This window comes from Dendrobates tinctorius, unplaced genomic scaffold (assembly GCF_039654945.1).
Source record: "Dendrobates tinctorius isolate UK_male_01 unplaced genomic scaffold, ASM3965494v1 ptg000071l, whole genome shotgun sequence".
In the NCBI taxonomy this organism is placed as follows: domain Eukaryota; kingdom Metazoa; phylum Chordata; class Amphibia; order Anura; family Dendrobatidae; genus Dendrobates; species Dendrobates tinctorius.
The window spans coordinates 3,039,205-3,056,414 of record NW_027361739.1 but is presented as its reverse complement, the minus strand read 5'-3'; the positions used below and the strand labels follow the sequence as shown (position 1 = coordinate 3,056,414).

General features: G+C 42.9%; 1 protein-coding gene across 2 annotated transcripts in view; it reads left to right on the top strand.

The window, feature by feature from the left end:
• MRC2 (mannose receptor C-type 2) overlaps positions 1–8,934 on the top strand; it is a 183,580-nt gene extending 174,646 nt beyond the window's left edge. For both annotated transcript variants that reach the window (XM_073582332.1, XM_073582333.1), the window contains exon 30: positions 7,764–8,934. In XM_073582332.1, coding sequence (XP_073438433.1) covers positions 7,764–7,987 — 224 coding nt within the window. In that variant the 3' untranslated portion in view covers positions 7,988–8,934. The remainder of the gene's footprint in view (positions 1–7,763) is intronic.
• The last annotated feature ends 8,276 nt before the right edge of the window (positions 8,935–17,210 follow it).

The following is a 17,210-nucleotide window of genomic DNA, read 5'->3' as shown; positions in this document are numbered from 1 at the left end:
TGGCGTATAGCAAATGTGGTGCCAATATTCAAAAAGGGGACAAAAACTGAACTTGGAAATTATAGGCCAGTAAGTTTAACCTCAACTGTGGGTAAAATCCTGGAGGGTTTTCTAAGAGATACTATACTGGAGTATCTGGAGGAGAATAACCTTATGACCCAATATCAACATGGGTTTACAAGAGACCGTTCCTGTCAGACTAATCTGATAAGCTTTTATGAAGAGGTAAGTTCCGGACTGGACCAAGGGAATGCAGTGGACGTGGTGTATATGGACTTTTCAAAAGCTTTTGATAAGGTGCCACACAAAAGGTTGATACATAAAATGAGAACAATGGGGATAGGGGAAAATATGTGTAGGTGGGTTAAGAGCTGGCTCAGGGATAGGAAACAAAGGGTGGTTATTAATGGAGCACACTCGGACTGGGTCACGGTTAGCAGTGGGGTACCACAGGGGTCAGTTTTGGGCCCGCTTCTTTTTAACATATTTATTAATGACCTTGTAGGGGGCATAGAGAGTAGAATTTCAATATTTGCAGATGACACTAAACTCTGCAGGGTAATCAATACAGAGGAGGACAATTTTTTATTACAGGAGGATTTATGTAAACTAGAAGCTTGGGCTGATAAATGGCAAATGAGCTTTAATGGGGATAAATGTAAGGTCATGCACTTGGGTAGAACGAACAAGTTGTATAATTATGTGCTTAATTGTAAAACACTGGGCAAAACAGTCACTGAAAAAGACCTGGGTGTATGGGTGGACGACAAACTCACATTTAGTGGCCAGAGTCAAGCAGCTGCTGCAAAGGCAAATAAAATAATGGGATGCATTAAAAGAGGCATAGATGCTCATGAGGAGAACATAATTTTACCTCTATATAAGTCACTAGTGCGACCACACTTAGAATATTGTGTACAGTTCTGGTCTCCGGTGTATAAGAAAGACATAGCTGAACTGGAGCGGGTGCAGAGAAGAGCGACCAAGGTTATTAGGGAACTAGGGGGTCTGCAATACCAAGACAGGTTATTACACTTGGGGTTATTTAGTTTGGAGAATCGAAGGCTTAGGGGTGATCTTATTACAATGTATAAATATATGTGGGGACAATACAAAGACCTTTCTAATGATCTTTTTACTCTTAGACCTGTGACGGGGACAAGGGGGCATCCTCTACGTCTGGAGGAAAGAAGGTTTAAGCATACTCACAGACGCGGATTCTTTACTGTAAGAGCAGTGAGACTATGGAACTCTCTGCCATATGATGTTGTAATGAGTGATTCACTACTAAAATTTAAGAAGGGACTGGATGCTTTTCTTGAAAAGTATAATATTACAGGGTATATACACTAGTCTCCTTAATATTGCGTTGATCCAGGGAGCTAGTCTGATTGCCGTATGTGGAGTCGGGAAGGAATTTTTTTCCCCAATGTGAAGCTTACTGTTGCCACATGGGTTTTTTTTGCCTTCCTCTGGATCAACATGTTAGGGCAAGTTAGGATAGGATATGGGTTGAACTAGATGGACTTAAAGTCTCCCTTCAACCTTAATAACTATGTTACTATGTTACTATGTTAGATCCGAAATCAGGGGTAACGGATACTGATATTTAATAGTAATTTTATTGAGGGCACGATAATCAATACAAGGCCTTGAAGAACCATCCTTTTTGGCCACAAAAAAAAACCGGCACCTAAGGGTGAAGAGGATGGTCTAATATAACCCTTCTCCAACGCCTCCTTAATATAGGACCGCATAGCCTCGTACTCGGGTACAGATAAATTGAAGAGCCGACCCTTGGGAAATTTACACCCCGGGCTTAGTTCAATTGCAGAGTCATAACCCCTATGAGGAGGCAAGGACGCAGACTCATTCTCACTAAATACATCATAAAAGTCCGCCAAATAGTCAGGAACATCATGCGACTGAGGAGAGGTGGAAAAAAACGGAGCCTCACTAAAGGCACACCGACAACCCCAACTCACCACAGACACAGATTTCCAATCCAAAACTGGATTATGAATTTGCAACCAGGGAAACTCCAGAACAACGGCATCATGCAGACCATGCAACACCAAAAATCTGCAATTTTCTTGATGGTCTGGGGCGACCCGCATGACCACCTGGGTCCAAAACTGAGGTTTATTTTTAGCCAAAGGAGTAGCATCAATCCCCCTCAAAGGGATAGGCGTCTGCAGAGGTGTCATCGGAAATCCACAACGTTTAGCAAAATCCAAGTCCATTAGGTTTAGCGCTGCTCCCGAATCCACAAAAGCCTTGGCGGAAAATGTGGACAGGGAGCAGATCAGAGTAATTGCCAGAAGAAACTTAGGTTGAACACCACCAACAGAAAACGTGTGTGCAAAGCGTTTCTCTCGGTTAGGACAAACAGAAATAATATGCGAGGCATCTCCACAGAAAAAACACAGCTTATTACGCCTTCTGAACTCCTGACGTTGCGCCTTAGACAAAACTCTATCACATTGCATAGGTTCAGACGTCTGTTCAACTGGTGGCAACACATCTCTTGCAATCCTGCGTTCACGTAAACGCCGATCAACCTGAATGGCTAATGACATAGAATCGTCCAGACCAGAGGGAACAGGAAATCCCACCATAGTATCTTTTACGGCTTCTGACAAACCCTTCCGAAAGAGAGCAGCCAAGGCATTATCATTCCAGGTAGTGAGGACCGCCCACTTTCGGAACTTTTGACAGTACAACTCTGCAGAATCTCGACCCTGGTTCAATGCCAACAGGGTCTTTTCAGCCTGATCAATAGCATTAGGTTCGTCATACAACAACCCCAAAGCTTGAAAGAATGCGTTCACATTAGTCAGAATAGGATCATCTGGTTTGAAAGAAAACGCCCAATCCTGGGGATCGCCACGCAGCAAAGAGATGACAATTTTAACCTGCTGTGTGGAGCTCCCTGACGAGTTAGGCTTCAAGGCAAAAAATAATTTACAATTATTTTTGAAACTCAAAAATTTAGATCGATCCCCAAAAAATACATCAGGTGTAGGGATCTTTGGTTCAACAGCATGCGAACGAGCAAGGTAGGCGGAAATTCCCCGCACTTCCACAGCGAGCTGCTCCACACAATCAGACAATTGCTTTATCTCCATTGAGAGAAAAAAAATTCCCCCTACGGCCTCAGCGATAAAGAGGAAAGAATATACACACACCTTTTTTTTTTTTTTTTTTTTAAACACAATTCTTTCCTGCTATTGAGTACCCTATGATCTGCGGTATGGCGGGTGATTCTGTTATGATTGAGTCACCATAGGAGGCAAAAACATAAATGCTAGCTAAGTCCAGAAAACCAGAGAAGTTGGCAGCTATCGGATTGCAGACCCCTGAACCTATCAACACAACTAGCAGTAGCCGTGGGGGGTTCCTACGATGCCCTAGACCCCTCGATCACAGCCGGAGAATTAAATAGGCCTAAAGAAAGAAAGGGGAAATCTAAACTGCCCCAGAGCAGACCCCAAAGCAATAGGCAGCCCCCAACATATAATGACGGAGAAGCAAGATGAAAATACTAACACAGACAGAAAGATAGACTGAGCAAAGACAGGGCCCAATCTAACTAGATAGAAAAGGACAGGAAGGCTGCTGTCTGCAATCCGTGAAAAACCCTATGAAAATAAGGGCCAACAGACTGACAGTGAAAAAGGCCCTGAAGACGCTAGGCTTCAAAAAAGCTATGTCAGTACTCAGGAATATTCTGAAGACAGAGCTACAGGCAAAAGGAGATTCAGCTCACCCCAGCAGGGAATGGCAGAATACAGAAAAGCAAGGAAAACAAAAAAACAAAACAAAAAATGCTAACTGGCAAAACAGAAAACTTAGCTTTAGAGGAGCAGGAATCAGACTGGTGTCCTAGAAGTCCACAGAGAAATCACCCGCAGGGCAGAAGGGCGTCGGCAGCCTTATATCCAGTCCGTGACTCCACTCAGCCAGTCATCATCATTAGGCTCAGGTGCCTGATAATCAGGCTCATTACCTTCCTTTACCAGAATAGGGAGTTCACCAGACCTCAGTGACGAAGGGGAAAATGAACTCACAACACATTAGTATCTGTACAACCTCGGGGACCGGGCCCAGGCCTTGCTCTTAGAACTTCTAGGAAGGGTTCTCTTCTCACCCACGTCCTCTGTTCTCTTTTACTCCTCATGTTCCGTACTAATCCTTTCTTTCTATGGAGAGTCAAGCTTTCAGTCTATGCTGCTCTCTTTCTCCCTTTCTCGTGCCAGCAGACCCCGATCACTGGGATCTGCTGCAGTACTTCCATCCATCTATCCCTCTTTCTAGGGATCTTCTTCTCTCTACAACCAACTACTGACTAACTAACTTAAACTCTTCCCACTCCTTGAAATGTAATCTAACTCCACCCACCTCCCAGCACGTTTCGTGTTCCAAGCAGGGAGCCGCCGAAGGTGCTTTGCTACACTACTTTGTGGTGTGGGGTGCAGGTGTTGGAGCGTGGTCAGGAGTTTCCACCTTACCTGGATGGTGGGGCACCACACCTCAGGAGGAGGTGTAGTACCTCTGTGGCGACTGTGCCTCAGGGGCGCCACATATGTCCTGATAATTACCAAGGGCACTTCACATAACAGTATCAAACCATTCCATAAATGTATATACAGGACAAAGAAGAGGTCCCCAAATTAATAAAAACAATGTTATTACATGCTTATTAAAAATACAACAATAAAAAAGCGAAATGCTGTCTATGGGGATGCTGGAGCACACAAACGTAATGATCTGAGCTTAATAGGGCAAATTATAACAACAGTCCGAAAACATTTATATTAATACAGGGAAATAAATAGCTATCATATGCTGACATACAGGTATATTCACTCAATATAGCAATCAATAACCAGTGCACAAGGTCCTAACATATACTGGTATAAGATGTACCGATAACATTATAATGAGAATGACTAAGCCAGAATACCCTGTTATGTATAAATATAATAGACAATAGCAGACCTACTTAATCAAAAAATACTGCCCCAATCAAAGAAAGGTTGCATCACCTATACAATGCTAGCTGAAAATGCCTAAGTGTATGGTAACAGTATAAATTAGGTTATAAGCAGGGAGGAACAGCCCTAAATTCCCTGAGACATTAAGGTAACTAATCAAAAATGCAACCAAAAAAGACCTGTATTAGGTCATAATTACCGACAATTCGTGGAGGTGCTCCTGGCGTCCCCTCACCCCGACGCACGTTTCGCCACCAGCTTCTTCTGGGGGCGTGTCCAAGGTGAGGGGCGGCCCGGTATTTAAATAAGAATAATGCTTGGGTTGAAGCCAAAGACCAATCAGCACACAGTGGCGCATGACGCCTTAACCCTGCCCCTATGACACACTTCCTCCCAACGCTCAATGACATGCAAGCTGAGACCTGCGTGTCAGTGTCAGAGCATCATCGGAAATGACGGGGGCGAGGAAAATAGCTCACTGCTTGCGTGTCATTGAGCGTTGGGTGGAAGTATGTCACAGGGGGCGGGGTTAAGGCGTCATACGCCGCTGTGTGCTGATTGGTCTTTGGCTTCAGCTAGCATTGTATAGGTGATGCAATCTTTCTTTGATTGGGGCAGTATTTTTTTATTAAGTCGGTCTATTATCTATTATATTTATACATAACATGGTGACTGAATATACCTGTATGCCAGCATATGATTGCTATTTATTTCCCTTTATTATCATAAATGTTTTTGAACTGTTATAATATGCCCTATTAAGGATCATTACATTTGTGTGCTCCAGCATCCCCATAGATGGCATTTTGCTTTTTTATTGGTGTATTTTTAATAAGCGTGTAATAAAATTGTTTTTATTAATTTTGGGACCTCTTCTTTGTCCTGTATATACATTTATGGAATGGTTTGACACTGTTAAATTTAGAGGAAACAGGGATTCTATCAAAACTACACCAAGCAGCCCAGTAAGTGACACATCGCTGGAGTCAGGCTCTCTACCCCTACAATATGCTGCTCTCAGATTACATAGCAAAATCTGCTGACATATTCCCTTTAATAGAACCCCCGCCTTAGGTCCAGGCTAGGACTATCGGATAAATTGTAACCTTGAGACATAAGATGGCAGTGTCTCCTTAATTCATGCTAAGTGATGATAGTACACGTAGCCTCTTTGTGACCTGCAAGCTGCTGCGTCCATAGCTTCTACTCATGGATTCCTGTATGATCATATGATTAGTTGCAACAGGTGGAGTAACATTTGTATTCTTAAAGTGGTATATATTGTCAGATTGTCTTTGTAAATATAAACACTTTCTTAATTTACTACTTATTAAGGATTGAAGTCGTTATAGAAATATCAACACATATATTTTCTTTACAGCTCAATGCCTAAGGGTGTGTGCACACGCTGCGGATTCTTCTGCGGATCCGCAGTGGATTTGGCCCTGCTGTGTTGTACAGTACCATTATAACCTATGGAAAATGGAAACCGCAGTGCACACAGTGCTGAATTTTCCGCTGCGGTTTCCAATCCGCAGAAAGAATTGACATGTCATTTTTTTCTGCGGATTCTGCTGCGGTTTGCCATCTCCTCCATTGTAGAGGTGATAAACCTCAGAGCAAACCCGCAGGCTAATCTGCAGATAAACCGCAGGTGGATTTACCTGCGGATTTTGCAAAATCCGCGTGGGAAAATACGCAGACCAATCCGCAGCGTGTGCACATAGCCTTAGAGACCGACCACCGCTCGCTGCTGACTAGCTTATAAGCACTGGGCTGAAATTAGGAGGTAACAGCGCGCAACAGTGATCCTAGCCAGTTTCAAAATCGTGATTACAAGCTCAATAGAAATGAACTTGTATGTACAGTGCTTGTTCTACTGTCTAGCAGTGGTGGTCGGTCTCCAAGGCAATGAGCTATAAAGAAAAAGTGTTAATATCTCAAGAACGGCTGAAATTTTTAATAAGAAGTAGAAGGGATATTCCCATCTGCAAGATCCTATCCCAATATGTAGTAGGTGTAATAATAATAATATTAGCAGATACCTCCAATTAGAAATGTAGTATAGTTTTTCTGAGTATAGTTTTTCTGATTCGCTATGTCTCTTACCCCATGTTCAGGCATTGCAGGACCTTAGGTATCCATGGTTACGACAACTGATGTAGTGACAGGTAGCTAATTTCTAGCGGTTGTATCCATGGATACCTAAGGTCCTGCAATGCCTGCACATGATGAAAAGACATAGCGAATCAGAAAAACTATACATTTTTATTTGGAGGTATTTGCTAATATTATTATTATTACACCTACTACATATTGGGATAGGGTCTTTGAGATGGAAATGCTCCTTTAGTTACAATTTTTGTTGTATTTACAAGCACTATCAGACAATACCCATTTATGAAAAAGGGAGTAACCCTTTAATGTAACACTAATTTGAGTAGGCCTGTCTTTATGAAAAATAGTTTTGGAAAAAGTGATTGTGTGAGATGTAGCTGCTTTTTTTTAACTTTTGATTTTTTACTTTAATGGGGCTGAGTTGTAATACCAAAACCGACCTACTAACAAGTGTGGCACTGTTTCTGGAGAAAGGCACCTTTTTTTCTTTTTAAATGACCCTATATAATCCCTTTATTCTTAAATCCTTCTTTATGATTTTCTAGTAAATGGATTTAAATCTTATCCAGTATTGCCCAAGGTTATGTTCTCCATTAAGTTGCAGCATGTAGTAAATCCAAGCATCTAACTAGTTTTCTCTCCTCGCAGTCCTACCACAGCACACCACGGCGGTGGCGGTTGTAGTGCTCTCCACCTTCGCTTTGTGTATCTTAATCGTGGTCATCATCTACCTGTACCGCCGCAGGAAACTCGCAGCCCAGCAAGGAGCCTTTGAGAGTGCCAGATACAGCCGCACCAGTACCGGCCCAGAGGGATCCATTGAGAAAAACATTCTGGTGTCAGATATGGAAATGAACGAACAACAAGACTAGTAGCGTTGAAGTCCAGACATCAGGAAAACAAAAATGTCGGGGTTGGGTCATCAAGACTTTTACTTCTTCTAGCCACCTTATGATGGAGGTGGCATTTAATTACACAGAGGGTGCAGGATGCCCCTTTCCGAAATTGAATGTGTACACTGTCAGTGTTATTTGGGGGCTGTCGAGCATTGCTGAGCAATGTATGGCATGGTACTCCAACATCAAGAAACCATAATTATGGGCAAGACCCCATACCTTGAAAATAGTCCCCCTTGTGCCAACCTGTTACCCCAAACATGACCATAAACTAGCTCAAAGTGCGTTCACTCTTAGAATTAGGAGGTAATAAACACTGGGATTTGGGGGTTACATTGGCAGTGTACATGTGTACTGTGACCAAACTGGCTATATCACACAGACGTATTTTTCTCTGTAGCACGTACGCTGTAAATTCTTTGCATTTCTTCTCCTCTGTTTATTCTTCCTCTGCCTTGTCATTTGTAACTAGCTTATTCTCTATCTTTACCATTTGTAAAATACGGACCAAAAATGTCCCTAGTGCCTGTGCTGGATGGAAACATTATACTGCACTTTTCTGGCAATTATTATATTACATTGCACATAGAAGAGTGAACGCACCTTGATAAAACCTCATCTCACCAACCACCAACACCGGAAGACGTATTTGAGGTATGGGTCGGAATATGTAGGATATCTCCTCTCTGCTGCGGTGCTGTGGTGTCAGAGAGGACGTTTTGCCCAGAATCTCCATCTCCAATGTTCAGGCATCTTCTGGAGTGAAGGAGAAAAATAGTCCAGGGGTCCCAAATGTGAGAGCACCGTGTGCTAAACTCTGGGGGGCGCTAATCTTGAGAGGACTATATATGTATGCCCGTATGTTCAGGGCTGGCATATAGGTATGTGGCCAAAGATAATAAACATGAACGCAATTACTTGTATTATTATCTCTTGCATGTGTTACGTGTGAGTGAAATGATGTCTCTCTGTGTGTTTTTGGTGTAGTCACTGCCCCTCACCAGTCAGCATGTCATTTCAGCTTGCTATTGCACAGGCTGCGCCATCTTTATGGAAAAGAAAAAAATTTTTTCCTCCTTCAAGAAGGTGCCGCCCACGCCTGCGCAATAGCAGCAATCGGCGATCTCTGAGAGCTGTTCCTGCGCAGGCGGCGCCATCTTGGAGGAGGACATTTTTTTCCTTCTCCAGCAAGATGGCGCCGCCTGAGCAATAGCAGCAGGATCTCTATACACCGTTAGCTGCTACTGTGCAGGCGCCAATTTCAAATTGACTTTTTTTTTCATCACTCAAATAAGCAAAAGGGATTAAGTGCACAGTAACCATGCAATTATGCATGTCCGCTTTATGAATACCTAATCAGAGCACCACATACACCAACCCCGCCGTAGGACATGAGCATATCATTAACCCAAAACTAAAAATAAAGATTAAGAAACAACCACAAGACGGATGTCATCAACCAACGTATCATTATACTCAGTATAACGGCTCCGACCTGACACTGTGTGTAGGTTACTGTGCACAATCGTGCTGACAGGTTCCCTTTAAAGGGAGTCCATCACCCCCAAAATGCATTATAAATGCATATAGCATTGTAGGGGACTTGGCCCCTATAACAACCACACTAGCACAGTACCTGTCACTTGTACAGTGATGGAGAAAATAACTTTTAAATCATATGCAAAAGAGGAGACTTCAGTTGCACCCTTGGCGTGACCAAGATTTTGGTGCACCATGGTGACTCCTCATTTGCATATTGGGGCTTTTCCTCAGCTTCTTTGAGAGTGCTCGCTTACCAGAACGAGCACTGAATGCTGCCAGCATGTGTGCGGTCATACTCATGCACACAGTGGCTGCGCTTGTACACTTCCCTGCCTCCTTTCTGCTGACACCCTTGATATACTAACATACCCGGAAATGCTGCGAGCGGTGTCAGATGCAAAGAGGTAGGGCGACACTAAGTTATTAATTCTTTTGCCATTATTGTTATTTATAGCAATATAGCTCTTTATTACATAGCGTCCTCTGTTGTTATTTATAAAATAAAATGGCTATATACAGTGGGTGAAATAAGCATTGAACACATCACTAATTTTCAAACTAAATATATTTCTAAAGGTGCTATTGACATGAAATTCTCCCCACATGTCGGTAACAACCCATCCAATCCACACAAGGAAAGAAATCAAACCATAGATGTCCATAAATTATGTGTAATAGTAAGAAATTACACAGGAAAAAAGTATTGAACACACTTACTGAAATGTATTTAATACTTCGCACAAAAGCCTTTGTTGGTGATGACAGCTTCAAGAAGCCTCCTGTTTGGAGAAACTAGTCACCTGCATTGCTCAGGTGTGATTTTGGCCCATTCTTCCACACAAACATTATTATTATTTATTTATATAGCACCATTGATTCCATGGTGGGGTACATGAGAAGGGGTTACATACAAATTACAGATATCACTTACAGTAAACACACTAACAATCACAGACTGATACAGAGGGGAGAAGACCCTGCCCTAGCAGGCTTACATTCTACGGGATGGTGGGGAAGGAGACAGTAGGTTGGGGGGTTGCAGTAACATCCAGGGGGCCTTGGAACTTTAGGGGACTAAAAGGTCTCTTTTGCCTATGAGAAGACCAATACTATTATGGCTTGTGATCTGATAGTTGGGGGCCCTATTGAAACACTTGGACTGAGGCCGACAAGCTTCAAGTTACACTACTACTACTACTACTACTACTACTACTACGTTTCCATGTGCAATTATTTTTTTTGTCTGTGACTTGCAGGCAAAGGGAAACTGTCATCTGATTCATGCTGCAGGAACCACAGGCAGCAAGCATGTTATTGCAGCAGTGTATGTTTTACTCTGAAATATTGTGGAATTTTAGAGAAAATAGCCTTTGAAAAGCTGGTCGGGAGCTATGCGACTAGTTGCAACTTGATACGTACACATAGGAAGTGACCTATCAGTCTAGGTGAGCAGGACAGGGAAAAGTTGCAGTGGACCTGCCTTGGGCTAATGATCCAAGTCACAGTCCCTGCAGAGCTAGACAGCACTATTTGGACAACCCTTTCTCATTGCTCATGTTTGGTCTAATTAAATTAAAAACACCTACACTCACCTATTGCAGCAGCTCTGGTGTTGGTGAAGCGGTAGCTCCGATGGCGGTGAGGAGGCAACGGGCTCATTGCAGGCTGTAAGCTCTTCGAATCCTGAGTGCATTAATTCTAGTTTTCTTTGCAACAATTGTACCTGCAGGACTTTCTGTTGCTCTACACATGTGGCCCTTGGCTCTTGGACAACTCTTCTGATTCTTTTCACTCTTCTCTCTGAAATCTTGCAGGAAGCACCTGGTTGTGGTGGACGGTTTATGGAGAAATTATGTTCTTTTGACTTCTGGATTATGGCTCCAACAGTACTCACTGGAACCTTCAGTAGTTTAGAAATTCTTCTGTAACCAATGCCATCAGTATATTTTGCAACAATAAGGTTGCAAAGGTCTTGAGAGAGTTCAGTGGTTTTACCTATCATTAGATGTTTCCTGTGCGGCACATTATAATGGGACACCTTTTTATAGCCCATCAGTTGAACCAGCTGATATTATTTTTCACTAAGTGGCAGGTGTCATTACTTTTCAAGGCATTTTTTACCTGTCTTTCTTCATGTGTTCAATACTTTTTCCCTGTGTCTTTTCTCATTATTACACATAACTTAATTTATGAACATCTATGGTTTGATTTCTTTGCTTGTGTGGATTATATCTGCCTGTTATTTAGTGTTGAAACTAATCAGTAGCGGCTCATATGATCAACTCAGGCAGAACCGCTGATCTCAGTCTTTGGCTGTAGTGCTGTTGACGTGAGTTTAGCGTTGCAAACAATAACAGACACCAGGAGCAGTGCTGGGCTGGGAAGGGAGAGTGAAACACAGGTTTTTTTAAAACCTAATGCAGTCCAGGAAAAAGGGGTATTAAAAAAAACACACCCCTTTTTACGCTAAATAAGCCATCATTTTTAATCTCCAGAAATAGCCCATTATCAAGTAATCCCTAAACTTATGCTTAACGGATCTGGCAGATGTGGAGACGGGATGCCAATTAGCTCCGGTTGCTGCAGTTTAACCCCTAAGATGTTAAAGTCAGTTGTTGCCTTTAAGGAGTTGGAAATGGGGTGCTAATGGTGTCGTCACCTGAAGACCTCCCTTGTCTGTCATGCTGGTACACCTACAATGTTCAGCCTGCGATGACCATGTCAGACTGTTAAGGGACTGGCAGGAAAGCTGAGATGTCCTCTTTAGGAAATTGAAGGATGAAATATATATCAAGGAATTCAACCAAATAAAAATTCTATTATATTTTCTCTGTTGTGACACTTCTAGAATGGTGATAATCCGTGACTGCATGATGAATGTAGATCGCATTTCTAGAATTTCTGTTCAGTGATATTTGGATATCTCTCTGGTAACAGGAGGTGATCCATCTGCTGATGTAGTACAACGCTGCGCTCACCATGCCAGATACTACTCAACAACAGCTGGAGAGCCGCAGGTCTTCTCCTCTATCTGTAACTATAATTAATCTCACCTATGATTTATCAGCAAGTGTTATCTGACATTTACAACAAGCAGCAGGATCCGTGCCGCGTCTTTATTCTGGATAAGATATTATGGAAGACGGTCTATGCTGTGTCACTGCAAGACCATGAAAATATTGCAGCGTCTCACGTCATCCATGAAGGTGACTAGGCAGACACATAACGATAGTGGGGGCAAATGTTGCAGTAACATCCAGGGGGCCTTGGAACTTTAGGGGACTAAAAGGTCTCTTTTGCCTTTGAGAAGACCAATACTATTATGGCTTGTGATCTGATAGTTGGGGGCCCTATTGAAACACTTGGACTGGGGCCGACAAGCTTCAAGTTACACTACTACTACTACTACTACGTTTCCATGTGCAATTATTTTTTTTGTCTGTGACTTGCAGGCAAAGGGAAACTGTCATCTGATTCATGCTGCAGGAACCACAGGCAGCAAGCATGTTATTGCAGCAGTGTATGTTTTACTCTGAAATATTGTGGAATTTTAGAGAAAATAGCCTTTGAAAAGCTGGTCGGGAGCTATGCGACTAGTTGCAACTTGATACGTACACATAGGAAGTGACCTATCAGTCTAGGTGAGCAGGACAGGGAAAAGTTGCAGTGGACCTGCCTTGGGCTAATGATCCAAGTCACAGTCCCTGCAGAGCTAGACAGCACTACTTGGACAACCCTTTCTCATTGCTCATGTTTGGTCTAATTAAATTAAAAACACCTACACTCACCTATTGCAGCAGCTCTGGTGTTGGTGAAGCGGTAGCTCCGATGGCGGTGAGGAGGCAACGGGCTCATTGCAGGCTGTAAGCTCTTCGAATCCTGAGTGCATTAATTCTAGTTTTCTTTGCAACAATTGTACCTGCAGGACTTTCTGTTGCTCTACACATGTGGCCCTTGGCTCTTGGACAACTCTTCTGATTCTTTTCACTCTTCTCTCTGAAATCTTGCAGGAAGCACCTGGTTGTGGTGGACGGTTTATGGAGAAATTATGTTCTTTTCACTTCTGGATTATGGCTCCAACAGTACTCACTGGAACCTTCAGTAGTTTAGAAATTCTTCTGTAACCAATGCCATCAGTATATTTTGCAACAATAAGGTTGCAAAGGTCTTGAGAGAGTTCAGTGGTTTTACCTATCATTAGATGTTTCCTGTGCGGCACATTATAATGGGACACCTTTTTATAGCCCATCAGTTGAACCAGCTGATATTATTTTTCACTAAGTGGCAGGTGTCATTACTTTTCAAGGCATTTTTCACCTGTCTTTCTTCATGTGTTCAATACTTTTTCCCTGTGTCTTTTCTCATTATTACACATAACTTAATTTATGAACATCTATGGTTTGATTTCTTTGCTTGTGTGGATTATATCTGCCTGTTATTTAGTGTTGAAACCAATCAGTAGCGGCTCATATGATCAACTCAGGCAGAACCGCTGATCTCAGTCTTTGGCTGTAGTGCTGTTGACGTGAGTTTAGCGTTGCAAACAATAACAGACACCAGGAGCAGTGCTGGGCTGGGAAGGGAGAGTGAAACACAGGTTTTTTTAAAACCTAATGCAGTCCAGGAAAAAGGGGTATTAAAAAAAAAACACCCCTTTTTACGCTAAATAAGCCATCATTTTTAATCTCCAGAAATAGCCCATTATCAAGTAATCCCTAAACTTATGCTTAACGGATCTGGCAGATGTGGAGACGGGATGCCAATTAGCTCCGGTTGCTGCAGTTTAACCCCTAAGATGTTAAAGTCAGTTGTTGCCTTTAAGGAGTTGGAAATGGGGTGCTAATGGTGTCGTCACCTGAAGACCTCCCTTGTCTGTCATGCTGGTACACCTACAATGTTCAGCCTGCGATGACCATGTCAGACTGTTAAGGGACTGGCAGGAAAGCTGAGATGTCCTCTTTAGGAAATTGAAGGATGAAATATATATCAAGGAATTCAACCAAATAAAAATTCTATTATATTTTCTCTGTTGTGACACTTCTAGAATGGTGATAATCCGTGACTGCATGATGAATGTAGATCGCATTTCTAGAATTTCTGTTCAGTGATATTTGGATATCTCTCTGGTAACAGGAGGTGATCCATCTGCTGATGTAGTACAACGCTGCGCTCACCATGCCAGATACTACTCAACAACAGCTGGAGAGCCGCAGGTCTTCTCCTCTATCTGTAACTATAATTAATCTCACCTATGATTTATCAGCAAGTGTTATCTGACATTTACAACAAGCAGCAGGATCCGTGCCGCGTCTTTATTCTGGATAAGATATTATGGAAGACGGTCTATGCTGTGTCACTGCAAGACCATGAAAATATTGCAGCGTCTCACGTCATCCATGAAGGTGACTAGGCAGACACATAACGATAGTGGGGGCAAATGTTGCAGTAACATCCAGGGGGCCTTGGAACTTTAGGGGACTAAAAGGTCTCTTTTGCCTTTGAGAAGACCAATACTATTATGGCTTGTGATCTGATAGTTGGGGGCCCTATTGAAACACTTGGACTGGGGCCGACAAGCTTCAAGTTACACTACTACTACTACTACTACGTTTCCATGTGCAATTATTTTTTTTGTCTGTGACTTGCAGGCAAAGGGAAACTGTCATCTGATTCATGCTGCAGGAACCACAGGCAGCAAGCATGTTATTGCAGCAGTGTATGTTTTACTCTGAAATATTGTGGAATTTTAGAGAAAATAGCCTTTGAAAAGCCGGTCGGGAGCTATGCGACTAGTTGCAACTTGATACGTACACATAGGAAGTGACCTATCAGTCTAGGTGAGCAGGACAGGGAAAAGTTGCAGTGGACCTGCCTTGGGCTAATGATCCAAGTCACAGTCCCTGCAGAGCTAGACAGCACTACTTGGACAACCCTTTCTCATTGCTCATGTTTGGTCTAATTAAATTAAAAACACCTACACTCACCTCCAGTGCCATTCCATTCCTAGGGCTCATGTGAGGTTATGTCACACGAGCCCTGCACTCAGTCACCGACTTTGGACGTATTGAACATTAACAAGAAGTCAGGGCGCGACTGGTTTCTGACTCCCTCTTGATGTTCTGTAAGGGGGTGGACAAGAGAGAAGATGAGTACAGGTGATGCCTGAGTAACTGCAAGTGAACACTGCCATTTGCTGGTCAAAGGTGAAAGCAAAAGTAAAGAATGCATTAGCGTAGTAGGAATCCTAAGAGTGGAAGTGTATGCTCCTGGGGGAAGAGATTGAAGATGACACTGATTCAGGTGACACTTGTGTTGCAGTTACTAATTATAAAAGGCCTGATTGGGTCGTGAAGGGAGGAGTTGGCACCAGAACCTGTACCAGGGCAGGTCGTGTGGCTGCGAGGTGGTCTTACAACCAGCATTGCCACAGAAGGGTCCGACAGCAGTCACATGCAGGGGAAGGCCTGAGCTGTGATGAAGATTCATGACTAGCGCCAGTAAAAGTCCATAACCAGCGCCAATAGAAGTCCATGACCAACACCAATAGAAGACCATAAGCAGTGCCAAAAGAAGACCATGAGCAGCACCCAGTAGAAGACTATGACCAGATCCGAACCATGCTCGGCAGACGATCTTGCTGTGTAGCAGAGGACCATTCCTGTTGGCCGTTATTTCCAGCGTAGACGTACGATACAGGGTATTGGCTGGGGCTATGCTTCAGGGAAAGGAGACAGCCAGTGTGATGAGCACACTGTATACACAGTGACTCGTATATCTAGGACTTGCGGCCTACTTGGAAATACCGGTGAACCCTGCTATGGCCAGTGTAACGATCAGAGGTGTGTACAGAGACTACAGCAGGGATGGACCTAATACTGAGAGTGGTGTCCGTTTAGCTGGGACACAAAGGCTAAGCTTTACTCATCAACCTTCATTTCACTGCTACAGAGAAAGGAGAGTGTACTTAAATAGCACATTGAATAGGTATCATATTAAATTGCATTGCTGTGTTTTGATGGTGTCATATTATAATGGATCTTGCTACTCTTACCCCCACTATAGAGCTTACGTGTATGTGTGTATAGTATTTTCTCTAGTGCATGAAAGCACAAAGAGGATCATTTGTTGCACCTGGGACCGGGTTGCAGGTAGCTGTGAGTGATGAGCTGATCTAGCTACCCACATACCTCATATCTAGGTGTGGTTAACAGCCTATATAACGGAGACTGTTGTTTGATACATGGTCTGTGTGTTGGGCTCCAGACCAAGCCTAAGTACTGGACGCTAATTCAGCCTGTGTGCCCACAGGCCTGGCGGAGCAGAGCCCTGCTATGGGCATTTTGTTTGCCTGATCTAAAGGCTGTTTGGCTTCTGGGGCTTATGAAGCAATAACCCACATGGACTTTTAAAGGAACAAGCCTCCTATTTTCCTCCCGTTGCACCCAGGTGAGTAAAACCCCTACAATATAAATATATATATATATATATATATATATATATATATAGTACAGACCAAAAGTTTGGACACACCTTCTCATTCAAAGAGTTTTCTTTATTTTCATGACTATGACAATTGTAGATTCACTCTGAAGGCATCAAAACTATGAATTAGCATATGTGGAATTATATAATTAGCAAAAGTGTGAAACAACTGAAA